Source organism: Oncorhynchus mykiss, chromosome 17 (assembly GCF_013265735.2).
Source record: "Oncorhynchus mykiss isolate Arlee chromosome 17, USDA_OmykA_1.1, whole genome shotgun sequence".
In the NCBI taxonomy this organism is placed as follows: Eukaryota; Metazoa; Chordata; class Actinopteri; order Salmoniformes; family Salmonidae; genus Oncorhynchus; species Oncorhynchus mykiss.
In genome coordinates this window covers 1,487,206-1,510,322 of record NC_048581.1, presented here as the reverse complement: position 1 = coordinate 1,510,322, position 23,117 = coordinate 1,487,206, and the positions used below count along the sequence as shown (strand labels likewise).

Genomic DNA, 23,117 nt, shown 5'->3' with positions numbered 1-23,117 from the left:
TATATATCATGTCATCTATATATCATGTCATCTATATATCATGTCATCTATATATCATGTCATCTATATATCATGTAATCTATATATCATGTCATCTATAGTTCATGTCATCTATATATCATGTCATCTATATATCATGTCATCTATATATCATGTAATCTATATATCATGTCATGTATAGTTCATGTCATCTATATATCATGTCATCTATATATCATGTCATCTATATATCATGTCATCTATATATCATGTCATCTATATATCATGTCATCTATATATCATGTCATCTATATATCATGTCATCTATATATCATGTCATCTATATATCATGTCATCTATATATCATGTCATCTATATATCATGTCATCTATATATCATATCATCTATATATCATGTCATCTATATATCATATCATCTATATATCATGTCATCTATATATCATGTCATCTATATATCATGTCATCTATATATGTCATCTATATATCATGTCATCTATCTATAGTTCATGTCATCTATAGTTGATGTCATCTATATATCATGTCATCTATATATCATGTCATCTATAGTTTGTGTAAGTTACATTCCAGGGCGACTACATTACAGGTGTTGCATTGCATCTTTTAACAAATATATAGAGTTTTTGTTTTAAAATGTAACCTTAATTTAAATAGGCAAATCAGTTAAGAACAAATTCTTATTTACAATGAGGTCCTACCCCGGGCAAATCGACAGAGCAGTTCGGCATCACATCACTATATCATATGATGGGGTTAGCTGATACGTTAAACACCTATCCAGGTGTTGTGAGATCTGGCATGCGTCTGCAATGTAATCATTGTAAATAATAATTTTTTTCTGAACTGACTTGCCGAGTTAAATAAAAATAAATAAAAAATCATGCTGGAACATGGCCAAAATCGTTATGGCAATAGCTGTTATATTAGTTACATTATATATATTATATTAGTATGTTTGATACCAAGGATTCTCTCGCTTCAATAATAGTTGGCCTCTGACTGATATAGGTAGAATTAGAGGAGTACAGAGACACCTACTGGTGACTACATGTCATGACAACCTCTCAACATCTCGTTCTCGCGTGATCTCTTTCAATTAAATTCCTCTTTTTTTTCTTCAATTCAACATACTTTTTTTGACGTGGAAATGTAAAAAACACTTACATTGTCAAAGTGAAACATGTTTTGACCTGCACTGTTGGAGCTCGGAGTATAAGAATTAACACTGTACCCTGCGATTACATCTGCTACCCTGTCTATGTGACTAATAAACTCATCTAATCATCTATCTAATCTATCAACGATGGTCAAATAAGACATTAATAATGGAATAATAAGGATAACGTTAATAGCGCTAATCATATTAACAGCAATTACAACAAATAATAGTTATGAGAATAATATAAACTTTCCATCTCTCCCTCTCTCTTGCTCTAGTTGACCAATGCGGTGGAGAAAGTGGCGCGCGTCCTGCACTGTGTTGCCCGTAGCAACTTGACGTTGTCCGAGGAGACTGTTATGCGTCTGGTCGTGGAGCTGACCGGGCGGCTCAACTCATTGGTCCAGAAGTTCTCCACCGCGGTAAGCCTCAACCAATCATTAGGGGACTCATTTGGACATTAGATCATATTTGAGGTCTTAAAAATTTGGACAGAATGTTAATAAGTGTGGAACTAATTATAACTCAAATGGTCATTTACCATAATATGTACACTGTAGAGTTATGCTGCCGATCTCACAAAATGAATTAGACCATGTCTATCTAATATTTTATCTTCCCCATACAGAACTTCAGTGAGGTGGCGCACCACTTCCAGGAGGTGTTTGGCCAGGCAGACTCCCCGGCTCTGACCCAGGAGAATCTCAACGACCCAGACTTCATCAGGCTCTGGTTCCAGATCAAACTGAAGCCCCTGCTTCCCTCCGTCCCCCCCGGCCTTCTCTCCTGCCTCAGCACCAAGAACTTCACCTGCCCCGTCTACCAAGCCCTGTGAGTAACACTAAACCTAACCTAACCTAACACTATTACGTCTACCAAGCCCTGTGAGTAACACTAAACCTAACCTAACACTAATACATCCAAGCCCTGTGAGTAACACTAAACCTAACCTAACCTAACACTATTACATCTACCAAGCCCTGTGAGTAACACTAAACCTAACCTAACACTAATACATCTACCAAGCCCTGTGAGTAACACTAAACCTAACCTAACCTAACCTAACACTAAACCTAACCTAAACACTAAAACATCTACCAAGCCCTGTGAGTAACACTAAACCTAACCTAAACACTAAAACATCTACCAATCCCTGTGAGTAACACTAAACCTAACCTAACACTAATACATCTACCAAGCCCTGTGAGTAACACTAAACCTGACCTAACACTATTACATCTACCAAGCCCTGTGAGTAACACTAAACCTGACCTAACACTAATACATCTACCAAGCCCTGTGAGTAACACTAAACCTAACCTAACCTAACACTAAAACATCTACCAAGCCCTGTGAGTAACACTAAACCTAACCTAACCTAACACTAATACATCTACCAAGCCCTGTGAGTAACACTAAACCTAACCTAACACTAAAACATCTACCAAGCCCTGTGAGTAACACTAAACCTAACCTAACCTAACACTAATACATCTACCAAGCCCTGTGAGTAACACTAAACCTAACCTAACCTAACACTATTACATCTACCAAGCCCTGTGAGTAACACTAAACCTAACCTAACACTAAAACATCTACCAAGCCCTGTGAGTAACACTAAACCTAACCTAACCTAACACTAATACATCTACCAAGCCCTGTGAGTAACACTAAACCTAACCTAAACACTAAAACATCTACCAAGCCCTGTGAGTAACACTAAACCTAACCTAACACTAATACATCCAAGCCCTGTGAGTAACACTACTAATACTATATGTATGGTTCCACAGTGTGGAGGAGCTGAGTGAACAAATTAAGCTGATGGACCAGGAGGACGAGCAGATGTATGAAATGCAGGGTCACGTGATCTACAAACAGTTCCTGTTGCCCTTCCTGTTGAATCACAACTCCACAGGTCAGAGTTCTGATTGATCAGTTCTCCAGGCCCCCAAAAAAACATGTATTTGTTACTGCTTTATTTACGTTGGTAACCAGTTTATAATAGCAATAAAGTATCTCGGGGTGGGGGGTGGGGGGGTTGTGGTATATGGATAATATACCACGGCTAATGGCTGTACTCCGCGAAGTGTTGTTCCTAAGAACAGCCCTTAGCCGTGGTATATTGGCCATATACCACAACACCCACATGCACTATTGCTTAAATATAAGTTGGGACATATCACTTCCTCAGTTACATGTGTTGTATAGAGGACTCTATTGCCCAAAATACAGTTGTAGCATGGGCAGCAACGTTGATGACTGTCACCATTTTGAAGTAGTCAACTGGGCGGGACATCCTATAGGTTAAGGAAGGATCACATAAGACATTCCACAACTGCAGGTGGCCAATAAATGACCAACCTTGACTTCATACCTGTTCAAACAACACACCCTGCATCCCACTGCTGGCTTGGCCACTGAAACTAAGCAGGGTCGGTCCTGGTCGGTCCCTGAATGGGAGAACAGATGATGCTGTAAGTGGTGTTGGAGGGCCAGAAGGAGCCACTCTTTCCTCTGGTCTAAAAACATATCCTAATGCCCCAGGGCTCCCTACACAGGGACATTGCCCTGTGTAGGGAGCCATCTTTCAGATGGGATGTTAAAAGGGTGTCCTGACTCTCTGTGGCCACTAAAATATCCCATGGCACTTATTGTAAGAGTAGGGGGTATTTAACCCCAGTGTCCTGGCTAAATTCCCAATCTGGCCCCCATACCATCATGGCCACTTAATCATCCCCAGCTCCCAATTGGTTCATTCATCCCCCCCTTCCTCTCCCCTGTAATGATTCCCCAGGTTGTTGCTGTAAATCTGAATGTGTTCTTAGTCAACTTTACCTGGTAAAATAAGGGTTAGATAAAAAAAATAAAGTATAAACCCTTTCAGTTTGTTTACCAACACATAGAAGTAATATAATAAAACATGGACTACTTCAAAATGGAGATGGCCTCACTGGCGCTGCTCGTGTGCTCACCGATACAACGTTGCGATCTCTATACAAGTCTATGGTGGCAAACTTCAGACTCTTTGTCATGTGATGGGGAGATTGAGATTATAACCCTCAAATGGCCTCTGATATACTGATAGGATCCCTTCACTATTTCCATCCTCAGACCCACAATGCATCTCTTCAGCCAGTAGCAGTTCAGACTGGCTGATCAAGAACTTTGGTGGATTCTCTGCATTCGCTCCTCTGAGGGATTTCTATGATCTAAATGCTAATTTCTCTGCTGTAAGTATGAGAGTCATGTACGTTTCAATGTCGGCTGACTGCACCACCATGTTTATACTGTATATACACTTACCGGTCAAAATTTTGGACACACCTACTCATTCTAGGGTTTTTCTTTATTTTATTTTTTTACCATTTTCTACATTGTAGAATAATAGTGAAAACATCAAAACTATTAAATAACACATATGGAATCATGTAGTAACCAAAAAAGTGTTAAACAAATCCAAACATATTTTATATTTGAGATTCTTCAAATAGCCACCCTTTGCCTTGATGACAGCTTTGCACACTCTTGGCATTCTCTCAACCAGCTTCACCTGGAATGCTTTTCCAACCGTCTTGAAGGAGTTCCCACATAGGCTGAGCACTTGTTGGCTGCTTTTCCTTCACTATGCGGTCCATGATTATACAGTACATAGATATTTGGATAATTATGTATTCTGTGATTATATTGAGTCACCATATCAGCAATTGTTATGTTTCTAACATTTGATAGAGAAACTGAATCTAATGCTTAATAACCTTCTTGTTTCCTCTCTTCCAGTTGTCAGCCCTGGAGGTTCTCTCTCCAAAGCAGACAGCAGAGCTGGTGGTGTTGCCTCTTCCTGGTCTTCCAGGGAAAGATGTCATCATCAACACAGTGTTTGACTACCTGACTGAGTCACCAAAGGAGAGGAGACTCCCTGAGTTCCTGTACCACCTTTCCAGGCTGTCTGTGGTGGTAATGATCCCAAAGATTATTAGTAAACACCTTGTAAAGCTGTCTTTGAGTTAACTGAAAAAAACATTGTAGTCTTGCTTCAATATGTTGATGTTAACTTCTATCCTCTCCCCAGACTCCAGTCGGCTGCACGGTGTACCAGACCATGTAAGTCAAACTTGAGACAATAGGTTGATTAGGCGATCCATGATATGCGGATCTAGTAATTGCATAAATATTCTCTATGTTCATGTGAAAATATTAAAGAGACCAATCTTTTAAATGACATTGTTTTTGTTTTCCACAGTTTTGTGAGGCTGTACCAAGCCATGTCAGCGTTGCCTCAAGAGATGGAGCCAATCATCTGGGCCAGTGTTTATGACCTCACAGAATCTGCACCAATGGGTGAGTCAGGAGCACTGTCTTTTTCTCAAATCAGATTCCAGATATAATTTTATTATATATTTTTTACTCAATTTAATCTCTTTGTACTTTGTTTTCATGTGAATAGATTGTTCTCTGGTACCAGTTAACCAACAGGCAAGTCAGTTCATGTATCATAAAAATGTTTCCAGATTGTGAAAGAACATTGTTCTTTATGCTTCTTATATTACCCTGAACTGAACATAGGAGGAATGGACAACAGTAAGACTCTTCTCAGAGACTTTCCTTAATTATTATTTTGTCTCTCTTTTTTTTCTAGTGTCCAGTGTCATCGCACAATGGTAAATTTAGTTTAGGAAACAACAACTTGATACTGAACCCCCATTCTTTATCCCAGAACTGCACATTTAATCCAATATCAAATGTTCTGTATCCTTATTTTTCTTTTCATCTCTCTCAGGAACAAGAGTCTGTGCCGGAGTTGACAGGTACAGTAAGACATTATTCAGACCAGACTAGGGTTGCAACATTCTTGTAATTGTCCTAAAATTCATATATATATATTTTTATTATTGGTTGGAAGATGTAAAGAATAAGGAGGAAATAATCAAGTTATCTGGAATCTTCCAAACTGTTTTTCTGAAAAGTTGGGTATTTTGGGGAACTTCCCAGAATTTTGCAAACCTAGTCCATCCAAATGATTGAAACACACAGATCCTGATTGTGAGAGTTGGTTGTGAGTTTGACACTGATACTTCTGTCTTACCCGTGTTATAGCTCGGCTCTACAACAGCTCTTGGACTCTGGGATCTCGACGGGACGTCTATGTGACTTCAGCATCAAACAATACGCCTGCTCACAGGTCTGGGTTGAACTGTCTTGAGACAATCATGTTTGTACTTATTTATCACTGGCTTTGTGCTTATAGCCTTTGGCTTTCTGTGTTTACGAGTCACAGAAATAAACACTACATTTAACATTTGGATTAGTTCTATTGGGGTGGCAGGGTAGCATAGTGGTTAGAGTGTTGGAGTAGGAACCGGAAGGTTGCAAGTTCAAACCCCCGAGCTGACAAGGTACAAATCTGTCGTTCTGCCCCTGAACAGGCACTTAAACCCACTGTTCCTAGGCCGTCATTGAAAATAAGAATTTGTTCTTAAGTGAATGACTTGCCTAGTAAAATACATAAATAAACATTCCCTGGTGGTTCATGTTAACTACAGTGGAAAGTGACGTGTGGTCGAGCAGTTACAGTCCCCCGGTTCAAATCCGTCCCACAGCCCTTTGACTCACCCTCCGTCTTTCCTACACTTGACCATCTCTTCAATAAAGTCAAAAAAACATCCAAAAGGACTAGGACTGCGTCACTCCCTAAAAGGTTGAAACAATGTGCAATGGAAGAAGTATGGCTAAAGGACTTATATTTTTCCACAGCTGAAAGACCTCAAAGCTGAGAACCTGGTCACACTGCTGAAATGTAAACTATCAGAGAACAACACAGACTCCAAAGAGACCTGGAAGCTGTTCTTCACTAAAGCTTCTGCAGTTCTGGATCAGGCTCTTGTACTTCTCTCCAACCAGGTACGTCTGATTCTGAAAACATTGCGGGTGTCCTTACCAATGTTGACTTAACCAATTTCTCAGCCATAGAGTTTCCGAATAGAGCATAAAAATTTAACAATTGTGTTCAAGGCCAGGAATGGTTTAGGGTTGGCCTAGTTTGAGGTTAAAGTTCAAGTAAGTATGTGGTGTATCGGGTCAGGGTTTGCCAAACCTTGAAGTAACCAACCACATCTCTTCCTCCCCAGTCTGAGCCTGTGATTGGCCCAGCACTATCCCAGGTGCTGGATGTGATTGGAGAGATCAGGGTCAACAGACTGACTGAGGATCAGCTGAGAGACAGTGATGTCATCAGGAAGTTGTTCTCTGGGCGTCTGAGAGCGTTTCTGCCGTCTGCATCCGGAGGGTTTCTGCACTGCCTCAGCACCAAGAACCTCAGCTGTGACTCTTACCAAGCTGTGTAAGTGGTTACTATTTCGGTTTAGGGCCTTAGTGTGTCAGGTCCTCACAAAGTTAGGTGTTAGGTCCTCATAATGTAGGTATTAGGTCCTCATAATGTAGGTATTAGGTCCTCATAATGTAGGTAGTAGGTCCTCATAATGTAGGTATTAGGTCCTCATAATGTAGGTATTAGGTCCTCATAATGTAGCTATTAGGTCCTCATAATGTAGGTATTAGGTCCTCATAATGTAGGTATTAGGTCCTTATAATGTAGGTATTAGGTCCTCATAATGTTATGTCCCCTAAATGTTAGGTCCTTATACACATTACTCACGTATTACTTTCAGGGTGAAGGAGTTTGGAGCCCAGTTTGATCACATGAACCTAGAGCAGCAGCAGCTGGTTCTGAAGGAGCTGGTCGTCCTCTTCCTGTCTCGACCCACATCAGGTAATCATCATCTGATTGCATGTTTGTTTTTGAATTGTTGATTGGATAGTTTTTCAAGTATATCACAATGTTTTTTCATTTATTTTTTATTTTTTATAGTTGGTGATGACATATAAAAACATTACACAATGTAGACCTGCGAATTTGGATAGGTTTAGGCCTTTCGCATGTTTGTGTTTTGATGTTTATGTCTGTATGTTAATAATCCCCCTTCTCTCCAGACTCTGGCTGTGTGTCCAACTCTAACAGCAGTGTGGACTGGCTGCAGAAGAACTTGGGGCCGTTCTCAGTTCTTGTGTCCCTCGGGAACCTGTTGAATCTCAACACAGACTTCTCTCCTGTATGTCTCGTTTTCTGCCGACTACGCCACAATGATTATTCGTAGATATTTGTCCTTACCAAGTATTGATAACCTTCTTGTCTCCTCTCCTTCCAGTTGTCAGCCCTGGAGGTTCTCTCTCCAAAACAGACAGCAGAGCTGGTGGTGTTGCCTCTTCCTGGTCTTCCAGGGAAAGATGTCATCGTCAACACAGTGTTTGACTACCTGACTGAGTCACCAAAGGAGAGGAGACTCCCTGAGTTCCTGTACCACCTCGTCAGGCTCTCTGAAGAGGTAACACTTTGTGCATTAGTAAACACAAGTTCTAACTTGTTTCTCAACTGATATTGATACTTTATCTTGTTGTTATATTGATGTTATATTGATGTCCTTTTCAGATGATGCCATGTGACAGCTTTAAGACCATGTAAGTGGATTCAACAGAAGTCTTAACGACGAAGAGGTCGTTTTTATCTTAATGACCTTGTAAAACCACAAAGCACCACTACTACACTTTGACATGTCCGTTTGTCTGTGTCTGTCTCAGCTTTGAGCGTCTGTACCAGGCCTTACCGTCTGCACCTCCAGAGACGGAGCCAGTTATTCAGGCCATTATAGACAACCTGATGCAGACCGCTCCAGAAGGTCAGTCGTCCTTCATTAACCACGTTGACTATTTTACCACGAATAAGATTACTAAAAACAATATATCGACTGACTATTTTTCAATGCGTTTTCTAACTTTTGTTGACAGATTGCTTGCCGATGAATATGAAGGTGAGAATGTATTTATTTTTTGTTATTATATCTTTCATTGACTACTGTAATGAAGTAATGTAACTACTGTAATTGACTACTGTAATGAAGTAATGTAACTACTGTAATTGACTACTGTAATGAAGTAATGTAACTACTGTAATGAAGTAATGTAACTACTGTAATTGACTACTGTAATGAAGTAATTTAACTACTGTAATTGACTGTTGTAATGAAGTAATGTAACTACTGTAATTGACTACTGTAATGAAGTAATTTAACTACTGTAATTGACTGTTGTAATGAAGTAATTTAACTACTGTAATTGACTGCTGTAATGAAGTAATTTAACTACTGTAATGGACTACTGTAATGAAGTAATTTAACTACTGTAATGGACTACTGTAATTAAGTAATGTAACTACTGTAATTGACTGTTGCAATGAAGTAATGTAACTACTATAATTGACTGCTGTAATGAGGTAATGTAACTACTGTAATTGACTGCTGTAATGAGGTAATGTAACTACTGCAATTGACTACTGTAATTAAGTAATGTAACTACTGTAATTAACTACTGTAATGAAGTAATGTAACTACTCTTATTGACTACTGTAATGAAGTAATGTAACTACTGTAATTGACTACTGTAATGAAGTAATGTAATTACTGTAATTGACTGCTGTAATGAAGTAATGTAACTACTGTAATTGACTACTGTAATGAAGTAATGTAACTACTGTAATTGACTACTGTAATGAAGTAATGTAACTACTGTAATTGACTGTTGCAATGAAGTAATGTAACTACTGTAATTGACTACTGTAATGAAGTAATGTAACTACTGTAATTGACTACTGTAATGAAGCAATGTAACTACTGTAATTGACTACTGTAATGAAGTAATGTAACTACTGTAATTGACTGTTGCAATGAAGTAATGTAACTACTATAATTGACTGCTGTAATGAGGTAATGTAACTACTGTAATTGACTACTGTAATGAGGTTAGGTAACTACTGTAATTGACTACTGTAATGAAGTAATGTAACTACTGTAATTGACTACTGTAATGAAGTAATGTAACTACTGTAATTTACTACTGTAATGAAGTAATGTAACTACTGTAATTGACCACTGTCAAAAAGTAATGTAACTACTGTAATTAACTACTGTAATTGACTACTGTAATGAAGTAATGGAACTACTGTAATTGACTACTCTAATGAAGTAATGTAACTACTGTAATTGACTACTGTAATGAGGTAATGTAACTACTGTAATTGACTACTGTAATGAAGTAATGTAACTACTGTAATTGACCACTGTCAAAAGTAATGTAACTACTGTAATTAACTACTGTAATTGACTACTGTAATGAAGTAATGTAACTACTGTAATTGACTACTGTAATGAGGTAATGTAACTACTGTAATTGACTACTGTAATGAAGTAATGTAACTACTGTAATTGACCACTGTCAAAAAGTAATGTAACTACTGTAATATAACTACTGTAATTGACTACTGTAATGAAATGGCCTATTATTATTGATACCTTTGTAATATAATATCTTCTGTCTTTTTCAGTGTCCAATAACACCAGCGAACGGTAAGTGTTTTCTCTGACAGCAACAACAGATGTGATACCTACCGTATCGTATATATATTGCCGCATGAGAGTCTAAATCTAAACATGTATGTCTCTTTGTCTCCTGGTCACCTGCAGATACCAGAGTCTGTGAAGGAAATGCCAGGTAACAAGTTAACCACCTGTATCTTAGATCTACCTGGTCTTAATCCATTTAGAAAACTCCTATGGTGATCAGTGATATGACCGTTGGTTCTATTTGATTCTTCTACAGTGATTCGCTACAAAGTTATTTGGCGACATCAAATACAGCGAACGTGCCCTGTACCTTTACCCTGGAGGAGTATGCCTGTGCATCGGTGAGATTTTTCCACTACAGCCGTGATTCTAGTGGATGAGAGACAAAGTGATACTGTGGAGATACACCAAGGTAGAGAAAACCCTCTACATGTATTCATTCATTGACTCCATATATCATCTGTTCTTCTCTCGAAGCTGAAAGACTTCACTGCAGAACACCTGGTGTCTCTTCTGAGATGTAACCTGCCCGGCAACTCCTCTCACTCTAAAGAGACGTGGAAGGTTCTCCTCACCAAACTGACCTCTGTCTTAGACCAAGCTCTGGACATGTTCTCCAATATGGTGAGAATATACAGTAGATCAACGTTCCTTAAATGTGTGGGGCGCGTTCAGCAGGACGCAACGTTTGTGGAAAGTTCACATAGGAATATGCTATGTAGGAATTACGGCGGTTCTATTCATGGTTTTCTATCTGCAACGTTCGAGAGCGTTTTGCAACTGAACGTGGCCCTGTTGTTCTGTTATTGAATGACCGATCTCGTCCTCCCCAGTCCAAACCTGTGATTGGTCCAGCAGTATCCCAGGCGCTCGATGTGATTGGAGAGATCCGGGTCAACAGACTGACTGAGGATCAGCTGAGAGACAGTGATGTCATCAGGAAGTGGTTCTCTGGGCGTCTGAGACTGTTCCTGCCGTCTGCATCAGGAGTGTTTCTGCACTGCCTCAGCACCAAGAACCTGAGCTGTGACTCGTATCAACAGATGTATGTAATTGTTAAAGGGGATACTTTGGGAGACCATTTACCTACATCTCCAAAGACAGATGTATGTAATGGTTAGAGGGGATACTTTGGGAGACCATTTACCTACATCTCCAAAGACAGATGTATGTAATGGTTAAAGGGGATACTTTGGGAGACCATTTACCTACGTCTCCAGAGACAGATGTACTCTTGGATACCATCTTTATGTCTCTGCGCTGATCAGTTTGAAAGGAAGTTGCTGAAGACTACTGCTAAGGCAATTGCTAACTAGCATTAGCGTCAATGACCGGAAGTTTATGCAGATACCCATAGACGTCCAATCATGGCGCTAACTCTAGTTAGCATTGGCTGGCGAAACTACGTCTAACTTCTTTCATACCGGGCACAGAGACATAAAAACATGGTGTCCACAAGTTCATCTGACTCTGGGGAAGTTGATACAGGGCCTCATTGCCAAAATAATGAAGAATCCGTTAATAGATTAATATTAATGCATAACATGTATTAATTTGACTACTACCTGCAGTCAATTGACCAAATAGCACTCTATTGGACTCATTTGGTGAGAGAAAGAAAAAATGCAGAAAATGCAGTGTTTTTAAATGTCAAAAAGGTTTTGTTACATTTCATTTTTTTGTGATTAATATAAACTGTAATATTGGGATGAAACATCAAAATGTAAAACATTTCAACTCTATATCTGACAAAGTACTTTATTTAAAAGTCCATAACCGTGTGTGAGGCGAATACTTCTGTTTCAAAGTTCAGACCACCAAGAAACACTCTGTGACCCTGATATAGCCCACTGCAGTAAAGGGTTAATGTGATTCATATCGAGCTGATAGTATGTTCTGTTTCCTTTCTCACAGACTGAGGGAGTTCAGCAATCAATTCGACCAAATGGACCAGATGAGACAAGAGCTGCTGGTCAAATACTTAATCCAGCCCTTCCTGACCAAAAACTCCTCAGGTATAGAAGATAGCAACTAGAGTAAAAGCAGCAAACTGTTCCTCATCTTCATTTAATCTTTGAACTTAACCAATTGGTCTCCTCCCTCCAGACTCTGGCTGTGTGTCCAACTCTAACAGCAGTGTGGCCTGGCTGCAGAAGAACCTGGGGCGGTTTTCAGTCCTGGTGTCCCTCAGCGACCTGTTGAAACTCAACACAGACTTCTCTCCTGTACGTCTCACTTTCTGCCGACTACGCCACTTTGTTTATACATGCATATATTTTACTAAGGACACAATAAATGGGTTGTAAAGTATTCTAGTTAAGTCTGTACATCAGTAATGTTTTCACAGATCCGTTCACCCAGGTTAAAATGTCAGTTTTTTGATGTTGGAGGAGGTGTTTTGAACATTACAATCTCTCTCTTTCCACCTCTCTCCTTCCAGTTGTCAGCCCTGGAGGTTCTCGCTCCAAAGCAGACAGCAGAGCTGGTGGTGTTGCCTCTTCCTGGTCTTCCAGGGAAAGATGTCATCATCAACACAGTGTTTGACTTCCTGTCTAAGTCACCAAAGGAGAGGAGACTCCCTGAGTTCCTGTACCACCTTTCCAGGCTGTCTGTGGTGGTAATGACCCCAAAGATTATTAGTAAACACCTTGTAAAGCTGTCTTTGAGTTAACTGAAAAAAACATTGTAGTCTTGCTTCAATATGTTGATGTTAACTTCTATCCTCTCCCCAGACTCCAGTCGGCTGCACGGTGTACCAGACCATGTAAGTCAAACTTGAGACAATAGGTTGATTAGGCGATCCATGATATGCGGATCTAGAAAAGATTAAAGAGACCAATCTTTTAAATGACATTGTTTTTGTTTTCCACAGCTTTGTGAGGCTGTACCAAGCCATGTCAGCGTTGCCTCAAGAGATGGAGCCAATCATCTGGGCCAGTGTTTATGACCTCACAGAATCTGCACCAATGGGTGAGTCAGGAGCACTGTCTTTTTCTCAAATCAGATTCCAGATATAATTTTATAATATTTTTTTTACTCAATTTAATCTCTTTGTACTTTGTTTTCATGTGAATAGATTGTTCTCTGGTACCAGTTAACCAACAGGCAAGTCAGTTCATGTATCATAAAAATGTTTCCAGATTGTGAAAGAACATTGTTCTTTATGCTTCTTATATTACCCTGAACTGAACATAGGAGGAATGGACAACAGTAAGACTCTTCTCAGAGACTTTCCTTAATGATTATTTTGTCTCTCTTTTTTTCTAGTGTCCAGTGTCATCGCACAATGGTAAATTTAGTTTAGTAGACAACAACTTGATACTGAACCCATATTCTTTATCCCAGAACTGCACATTTAATCCAATATCAAATGTTCTGTATCCTTATTTTTCTCTTTATCTCTCTCAGCAACAAGAGTCTGTGCCGGAGTTGACAGGTACAGTAAGACATTATTCAGACCAGACTAGGGTTGCAACATTCTTGTAATTTCCTAAAATTCATTTATATATATATTTTTATTCTTGGTTGGAAGATGTAAAGAATAAGGAGGAAATAATCAAGTTATCTGGAATCTTCCAAACTGTTTTTCTGAAAAGTTGGGTATTTTGGGGAACTTCCCAAAATTTTGCAAACCTAGTCCATCCAAATGATTGAAACACACGGATCCTGATTGTGAGAGTTGGTTGTGAGTTTGACACTGATACTTCTGTCTTACCCGTGTTATAGCTCGGCTCTACAACAGCTCTTGGAATCTGGGATCTCGACGGGACGTCTATGTGACTACAGCATCAAACAATACGCCTGCTCACAGGTCTGGGTAGAACTTTCTTGAGACAATCATGTTTGTACTTATATATCACTGGCTTTGTGCTTATAGCCTTTGGCTTTCTGTAGTTACGAGTCACAGAAAAAAACACTACATTTAACTTTTGGATTAGTTATAAACATTCACCGGTGGTTCATGTTAACTACAGTGGGAAGTGACGTGTGGTCGAGCAGTTACAGTCCCTCGGTTCAAATCCGTCCCACAGCCCTTTGACTCAGTCTTTCCTACACTTGACCATCTCTTCAATAAAGTCAAAAAAACATCCAAAAGGACTAGGACTGCCTCACTCCCTAAAAGGTTGAAACAATGTGCAATGGAAGAAGTATGGAAGAAGTATTAGTGGCTAAATGACTTATATTTTTCCACAGCTGAAAGACCTCAAAGCTGAGAACCTGGTCACACTGCTGAAATGTAAACTATCAGAGAACAACACAGACTCCAAAGAGACCTGGAAGCTGTTCTTCACTAAAGCTTCTGCAGTTCTGGATCAGGCTCTTGTACTTCTCTCCAACCAGGTACGTCTGATTCTGAAAACATTGCGGGTGTCCTTACCAATGTCGACTTCAATGTCAATTTCTCAGCCCTAGAGTTTCCAGAATAGAGCATAAAAATTTAACAATTGTGTTCAAGGCCAGGAATGGTTTAGGGTTGGCCTAGTTTGAGGTTAAAGTTCAAGTAAGTATGTGGTGTATCGGGTCAGGATTTGCCAAACCTTGAAGTAACCAACCACACCTCTTCCTCCCCAGTCTGAGCCTGTGATTGGCCCAGCACTATCCCAGGTGCTGGATGTGATTGGAGAGATCAGGGTCAACAGACTGACTGAGGATCAGCTGAGAGACAGTGATGTCATCAGGAAGTTGTTCTCTGGGCGTCTGAGAGTGTTTCTGCCGTCTGCATCAGGAGTGTTTCTGCACTGCCTCAGCACCAAGAACCTCAGCTGTGACTCTTACCAAGCTGTGTAAGTGGTTACTATTTCGGTTTAGGGCCTTTCTTAGTGTGTCAGGTTGTCATAAAGCAGCCCTTGGGTCCTCACAAAGTTAGATCCTTGTAACATAGGTATTAGGTCCTCAGAATGTAGGTATTAGGTCCTCATAATGTAGGTATTAGGTCCTCATAATGTAGGTATTAGGTCCTCATAATGTAGGTGTTAGGTCCTCATAATGTAGGTAGTAGGTCCTCATAATGTAGGTATTAGGTCCTCATAATGTAGGTATTAGGTCCTCATAATGTAGGTAGTAGGTCCTCATAATGTAGGTATTAGGTCCTCATAATGTAGGTAGTAGGTCCTCATAATGTAGGTATTAGGTCCTCATAATGTAGGTATTAGGTCCTCATAATGTAGGTATTAGGTCCTCATAATGTAGGTATTAGGTCCTCATAATGTAGCTATTAGGTCCTCATAATGTAGGTATTAGGTCCTCATAATGTAGGTATTAGGTCCTTATAATGTAGGTATTAGGTCCTCATAATGTAGCTATTAGGTCCTCATAATGTAGGTATTACGTCCTCATAATGTAGGTATTAGGTCCTTATAATGTAGGTATTAGGTCCTCATAATGTTATGTCCCCTAAATGTTAGGTCCTTATAACTTATACACATTACTCACATATTACTTTCAGGGTGAAGGAGTTTGGAGCCCAGTTTGATCACATGAACCTAGAGCAGCAGCAGCTGGATCTGAAGGAGCTGTTCGTCCCCTTCCTGTCTCGACCCACATCAGGTAATCATCAGCTGATTCAATGTTTGTTTTTGAATTGTTGATTGGTTCGTTTTTCAAGTATATCACAATGTTTTTTCATTTATTTTTTATTGTTTATAGTTAGTGATGACATATAAAATCATTACACAACGTAGACCTGCGAATTTGGATAGGTTTAGGCCATTCGCATGTTTGTGTTTTGATGTTTATGTCTGTATGTTAATAATCCCCTTCTCTCCAGACTCTGGCTGTGTGTTCAACTCTAACAGCAGTGTGGACTGGCTGCAGAAGAACTTGGGGCGGTTTTCAGTTCTTGTGTCCCTCGGGAACCTGTTGAATCTCAACACAGACTTCTCTCCTGTACGTCTCGTTTTCTGCCGACTACGCCACAATGATTATACGTAGATATTTGTCCAAGTATTGATATTTGTCCTTACCAAGTATTGATAACCTTCTTGTCTCCTCTCCTTCCAGTTGTCAGCCCTGGAGGTTCTCTCTCCAAAACAGACAGCAGAGCTGGTGGTGTTGCCTCTTCCTGGTCTTCCAGGGAAAGATGTCATCGTCAACACAGTGTTTGACTACCTGACCGAGTCACCAAAGGAGAGGAGACTCCCTGAGTTCCTGTACCACCTCGTCAGGCTCTCTGAAGAGGTAACACTTTGTGCATTAGTAAACACAAGTTCTAACTTGTTTCTCAACTGATATTGATACTTTATCTTGTTGTTATATTGATGTTATATTGATGTCTTTTTCAGATGATGCTACCATGTGACAGCTTTAAGACCATGTAAGTGTATTCAACAGAAGTCTTAACGATGAAGAGGTCGTTTTTTTTATCTTAATGACCTTGTAAAACCACAAAGCACCACTACTACACTTTGACATGTCCGTTTGTCTGTGTCTGTCTCAGCTTTGAGCGTCTGTACCAGGCCTTACCGTCTGCACCTCCAGAGACGGAGCCAGTTATACAGGCCATTATAGACAACCTGATGCAGACCGCTCCAGAAGGTCAGTCGTCCGTCATTAACCACGTTGACTATTTTAACACGAATAAGATTATTAAAAACAATATATCGACTGACTATTTTTCAATGCGTTTTCTAACTTTTGTTGACAGATTGCTTGCCGATGAATATGAAGGTAAGGCTGTATCTCTTTTTTTGTTATTATATCTTTCATTGACTACTGTAATGAAGTAATTTAACTACTGTAATTGACTACTGTAATGAAGTAATGTAACTACTGTAATTGACTACTGTAATGAGGTAATGTAACTACTGTAATGAAGTAATGTAACTACTGTAATGAACTAATGTAACTACTGTAATTGACTACTCTAATGAGGTAAGGTAACTACTGTAATGACTACTGTAAAAAAATAATGTAATTACCGTAATTGACCACTGTCAAAAAATAATGTAACTACTGTAATTAACTACTCTAATTGACTACTGTAATGAAGTAATGTAACTACTGTAATTGACTACTGTAATTGACTACTGTAATGAAGTAATGTAACTACTGTAATTGACTACTGTAATTGACTACTGTAGTGAAGTAATGTAACTACTGTAATTGACTACTGTAATGAAAGGCACATTATTATTGATATCTTTGTAATATAATATCTTCTGTCTTTTTCAGTGCCCAATAACAACAGCGAACGGTAAAGTGTTTTCTCTGACAGCAACAACAGATGTGATGTGATACCTACTGTGTCGTATATATATTGCCGCATGAGAGTCTAAATCTAAACATGTATGTCTATTTTTCTCTCCTGGTCACCTGCAGATACCAGAGTCTGTGAAGGAAATGCCAGGTAACAAGTTAATCACCTGTATCTTAGATCTACCTGGTCTTAATCCATTTAGAAAACTCTTATGGTGATCAGTGATATGACCGTTTGTTCTGTTTGATTCTTCTACAGTGATTCGCTACAAAGTTATTTGGCGACATCAAATACAGCGAACGTGCCCTGTACCTTTACCCTGGAGGAGTATGCCTGTGCATCGGTGAGATTTTTCCACTACAGCCGTGATTCTAGTGGATGAGAGACAAAGAGATACTGTGGAGATACACCAAGGTAGAGAAAACCCTCTGCATGTATTCATTCATTGACTCCATATATCATCTGTTCTTCTCTCTCGAAGCTGAAAGACTTCACTGCAGAACACCTGGTGTCTCTTCTGAGATGTAACCTGCCCGGCAACTCCTCTCACTCTAAAGAGACGTGGAAGGTTCTCCTCACCAAACTGACCTCTGTCTTAGACCAAGCTCTGGACATGTTCTCCAATATGGTGAGAATATACAGTAGATCAACGTTCCTTAAATGTGTGGGGCGCGTTCAGCAGGACGCAACGTTTGTGGAAAGTTCACATAGGAATATGCTATGTAGGAATCACGGCGGTTCTATTCATGGTTTTCTATCTGCAACGTTCGAGAGCGTTTTACAACTGAACATGGCCCTGTTGTTCTGTTATTGAATGACCGATCTCTTCCTCCCCAGTCCAAACCTGTCATTGGTCCAGCAGTATCCCAGGCGCTCGATGTGATTGGAGAGATCCGGGTCAACAGACTGACTGAGGATCAGCTGAGAGACAGTGATGTCATCAGGAAGTGGTTCTCTGGCCGTCTGAGAGCGTTCCTGTCGTCTGCATCAGGAGTGTTTCTGCACTGCCTCAGCACCAAGAACCTCAGCTGTGACTCGTATCAACAGATGTATGTTTTATAACCGCCTCGTAACACTGGGTTCACATAATTTAGGTCCCAATAATTTAGGTCCTCATAATTTAGGTCCTCATAATTTAGGTCCTCATAATTTAGGTCCTCATAATTTAGGTCCTCTTTAGCTATACAACATTTGACAGAGGTATGTCAAAGAATATTTTATATACCATGTTGTCTTGACAATACCCCTCGAGAGGGGACTATGTTTGTCCCAGCAATTAGTAGCAGATATTGGTGCGTTCAGCTGACTGAGAGGAATCCAATACAATTTCCTGCATATTTCTAGGTCAAACACAAGGGGAGAAATCATGGGTTGGGGTCAGGGGTTAACCCACCATTAAGGACGTCGCGCCCAGAGGGTTAACCCTCTAGAAACAAAGTGTTTTCTCAAGGATATTTACTGCCCTAACACATCATTTGTTTTCATCAAGCTTTTTCATTCTCTATTTAAGAACATCTAGTGGTATCTGAAACACATGTCAATATAGCATTTGATGAAACATTAGAAGTGTACCTTATTGCCATTACCTCAATGAAAGCACTAAATATCACAGTTGAAATGTCTAATTGGGTAATGCCAAATTTCAGTCAGAAGCACTACATATCACAGTTGAAATGTCTTATTGGGTAATGCCAAATTTCAGTCAGAAGGAAGTGTGGTTTAAAGTGTTGGAAATGCAGCAGAAATGTATTGGAAAGGTCAGGAAAACATCAGGGAAGATCTTTAGGCAATAAATGTGCCTGATCTTCTGTGTAGAAGAAACGGTCATCATTGCTTTCAATTCATTTTCTCCAGTCATTCTGAGCAGATTCTGTCGCAGTCGTCCTCTTCCCTTCTTTCGAGTCCTGCTCAAACCGTTCAAACGCTAGAGCAACTTTTCTAGGAAGATGCTCCCGGTAGAGGTCCCGCGCGGACCTTGTATCTAGAGGCTTCATGATCTATATTTCCTTTCTCACAGACTGAGGGAGTTCAGCAATCAATTCGACCAAATGGACCAGATGAGACAAGAGCTGCTGGTCAAATACTTCATCCAGCCCTTCCTGACCAAAAACTCCTCAGGTGTGGAAGATAGCAACTAGAGTAAAAGCAGCAAACTGTTCCTCATCTTCATTTAATCTTTGACCTTAACCAATTGGTCTCTTCCCTCCAGACTCTGGCTGTGTGTCCAACTCTAACAACAGTGTGGCCTGGCTGCAGAAGAACCTGGGGCGGTTTTCAGTCCTGGTGTCCCTCAGCGACCTGTTGAAACTCAACACAGACTTCTCTCCTGTACGTCTCACTTTCTGCCGACTACGCCACTTTGTTTATACATGCATATATTTTACTAAGGACACAATAAATGGGTTGTAAAGTATTCTAGTTAAGTCTGTACATCAGTAATGTTTTCACAGATCAGTTCACCCAGGTTAAAATGTCAGTTTTTTGATGTTGGAGAAGGTGTTTTGAACATTACAATCTCTCTCTTTCCACCTTTCTCCTTCCAGTTGTCAGCCCTGGAGGTTCTCTCTCCAAAACAGACAGCAGAGCTGGTGGTGTTGCCTCTTCCTGGTTTTCCAGGGAAAGATGTCATCATCAACACAGTGTTTGACTTCCTGTCTAAGTCACCAAAGGAGAGGAGACTCCCTGAGTTCCTGTACCATCTTTCCAGGCTGTCTGTGGTGGTAATAACCCCAAAGATTATTAGTAAACACCTTGTAAAGCTGTCTTTGAGTTTTAAAAAAACATTGTAGTCTTGCTTCAATATGTTGATGTTAACTTCTATCCTCTCCCCAGACTCCAGTCGGCTGCACGGTCTACCAGACCATGTAAGTCTGACTTGAGACAATAGGTTGATTAGGCGATCCATGATATGCGGATCTATTAATTGCATAAATATTCTCTATGTTCATGTGAAAAGATTAAAGAGACCAATCTTTTAAATGACATTGTTTTTGTTTTCCACAGCTTTGTGAGGCTGTACCAAGCCATGTCAGCGTTGCCTCAAGAAATGGAGCCAATCATCTGGGCCAGTGTTTATGACCTCACAGAATCTGCACCAATGGGTGAGTCAGGAGCGCTGTCTTTTTCTCAAATCAGATTCCAGATATTATTATTATTTTTTTTTTTACTCAATTTAATCTCTTTGTATTTTGTTTTCATGTGAATAGATTGTTCTCTGGTACCAGTTAACCAACAGGCAAGTCAGTTCATGTATCATAAAAATGTTTCCAGATTGTGAAAGAACATTGTTCTTTATGCTTCTTATATTACCCTGAACTGAACATAGGAGGAATGGACAACAGTAAGACTCTTCTCAGAGACTTTCCTTAATTATTATTTTGTCTCTCTTTTTTCTAGTGTCCAGTGTCATCACACAATGGTAAATGTAGTTTAGTAAACAACAACTTGATACTGAACCCCAATTCTTTATCCCAGAACTGCACATTTAATCCAATATCAAATGTTCTGTATCCTTATTTTTCTCTTTATCTCTCTCAGCAACAAGAGTCTGTGCCGGAGTTCACAGGTACAGTAAGACATTATTTAGACCAGACTAGGGTTGCAACATTCTTGTAACTGTCCCAAAATTCATATATATATATTTGTTTTATTCTTGGTTGGAAGATGTAAAGAATAAGGAGGAAATAATCAAGTTATCTGGAATCTTCCAAACTGTTTTTCTGAAAAGTTGGGGAATTTGGGAAACTTCCCAGAATTCTGCAAACCTAGTCCATCCAAATGATTGAAACACACGGATCCTGATTGTGAGAGTTGGTTGTGAGTTTGACACTGATACTTCTGTCTTACCCGTGTTATAGCTCGGCTCTACAACAGCTCTTGGACTCTGGGATCTCGACGGGACGTCTATGTGACTTCAGCATCCAACAATACGCCTGCTCACAGGTCTGGGTTGAACTGTCTTGAGACAATCATGTTTGTACTTATATATCACTGGCTTTGTGCTTATAGCCTTTGGCTTTCTGTGTTTACGAGTCACAGAAATAAACACTACATTTAACATTTGGAGTAGTTATATTGGGTTGGCAGGGTATCACAGTGGTTAGAGTGTTGGACTAGGAACCGGAAGGTTGCAAGTTCAAACCCCCGAGCTGACAAGGTACAAATCTGTCATTCTGCCCCTGAACAGGCACTTATACCCACTAGGCCGTCATTGAAAATAAGAATTTGTTCTTAAGTGAATGACTTGCATAGTAAAATAAATAAATAAACATTCACTGGTGGTTCATGTTAACTACAGTGGAAAGTGACGTGTGGTCGAGCAGTTCCAGTCCCTCGGTTCAAATCCGTCCCACAGCCCTTTGACTCACCCTCCGTCTTTCCTACACTTGACCATCTCTTCAATAAAGTCAAAAAAACATCCAAAAGGACTAGGACTGTCTCACTCCCTAAAAGGTTGAAACAATGTGCAATGGAAGAAGTATGGCTAAAGGACTTATATTTTTCCACAGCTGAAAGACCTCAAAGCTGAGAACCTGGTCACACTGCTGAAATGTAAACTATCAGAGAACAACACAGACTCCAAAGAGACCTGGAAGCTGTTCTTCACTAAAGCTTCTGCAGTTCTGGATCAGGCTCTTGTACTTCTCTCCAACCAGGTACGTCTGATTCTGAAAACATTGCGGGTGTCCTTACCAATGTCGACTTAACCAATTTCTCAGCCCTAGAGTTTCCGAATAGAGCATAAAAATTTAACAATTGTGTTCAAGGCCAGGAATGGTTTAGGGTTGGCCTAGTTTGAGGTTAAAGTTCAAGTAAGTATGTAGTGTATCGGGTCAGGGTTTGCCAAACCTTGAAGTAACCAACCACATCTCTTCCTCCCCAGTCTGAGCCTGTGATTGGCCCAGCACTATCCCAGGTGCTGGATGTGATTGGAGAGATCAGGGTCAACAGACTGACTGAGGATCAGCTGAGAGACAGTGATGTCATCAGGAAGTTGTTCTCTGGGCGTCTGAGAGCGTTTCTGCCGTCTGCATCCGGAGGGTTTCTGCACTGCCTCAGCACCAAGAACCTCAGCTGTGACTCTTACCAAGCTGTGTAAGTGGTTACTATTTGGGTTTATGACCTTAGTGTGTCAGGTCCTCACAAAGTTAGGTGTTAGGTCCTCATAATGTAGGTATTAGGTCCTCATAATGTAGGTATTAGGTCCTCATAATGTAGGTATTAGGTCCTCATAATGTTATGTCCCCTAAATGTTATGGCCTTATAACTTATACACATTACTCACGTATTACTTT

At 40.0% G+C, this 23,117-nt stretch overlaps 1 protein-coding gene across 1 annotated transcript in view; it reads left to right on the top strand.

The window, feature by feature from the left end:
• LOC110517612 overlaps positions 1-23,117 on the top strand; it is a gene marked incomplete at its 3' end in the record, with an annotated part of 114,625 nt that overhangs the window by 30,043 nt on the left and 61,465 nt on the right. Inside the window, 35 exon segments of the mRNA XM_036948267.1 lie at positions 1,455-1,598; positions 1,805-2,007; positions 2,970-3,094; positions 4,291-4,409; positions 4,957-5,133; positions 5,249-5,280; positions 5,420-5,517; positions 5,624-5,652; positions 5,816-5,837; positions 5,957-5,984; positions 6,274-6,358; positions 6,931-7,077; positions 7,305-7,516; positions 7,845-7,945; positions 8,167-8,285; positions 8,382-8,558; positions 8,663-8,691; positions 8,812-8,909; positions 9,019-9,041; positions 10,610-10,631; positions 10,749-10,776; positions 10,885-10,969; positions 11,106-11,252; positions 11,462-11,673; positions 12,543-12,643; positions 12,735-12,853; positions 13,069-13,245; positions 13,361-13,392; positions 13,501-13,598; positions 13,705-13,733; positions 13,896-13,917; positions 14,037-14,064; positions 21,681-21,765; positions 22,332-22,478; positions 22,706-22,917. Coding sequence (XP_036804162.1) covers positions 1,455-1,598; positions 1,805-2,007; positions 2,970-3,094; positions 4,291-4,409; positions 4,957-5,133; positions 5,249-5,280; positions 5,420-5,517; positions 5,624-5,652; positions 5,816-5,837; positions 5,957-5,984; positions 6,274-6,358; positions 6,931-7,077; positions 7,305-7,516; positions 7,845-7,945; positions 8,167-8,285; positions 8,382-8,558; positions 8,663-8,691; positions 8,812-8,909; positions 9,019-9,041; positions 10,610-10,631; positions 10,749-10,776; positions 10,885-10,969; positions 11,106-11,252; positions 11,462-11,673; positions 12,543-12,643; positions 12,735-12,853; positions 13,069-13,245; positions 13,361-13,392; positions 13,501-13,598; positions 13,705-13,733; positions 13,896-13,917; positions 14,037-14,064; positions 21,681-21,765; positions 22,332-22,478; positions 22,706-22,917 — 3,512 coding nt within the window.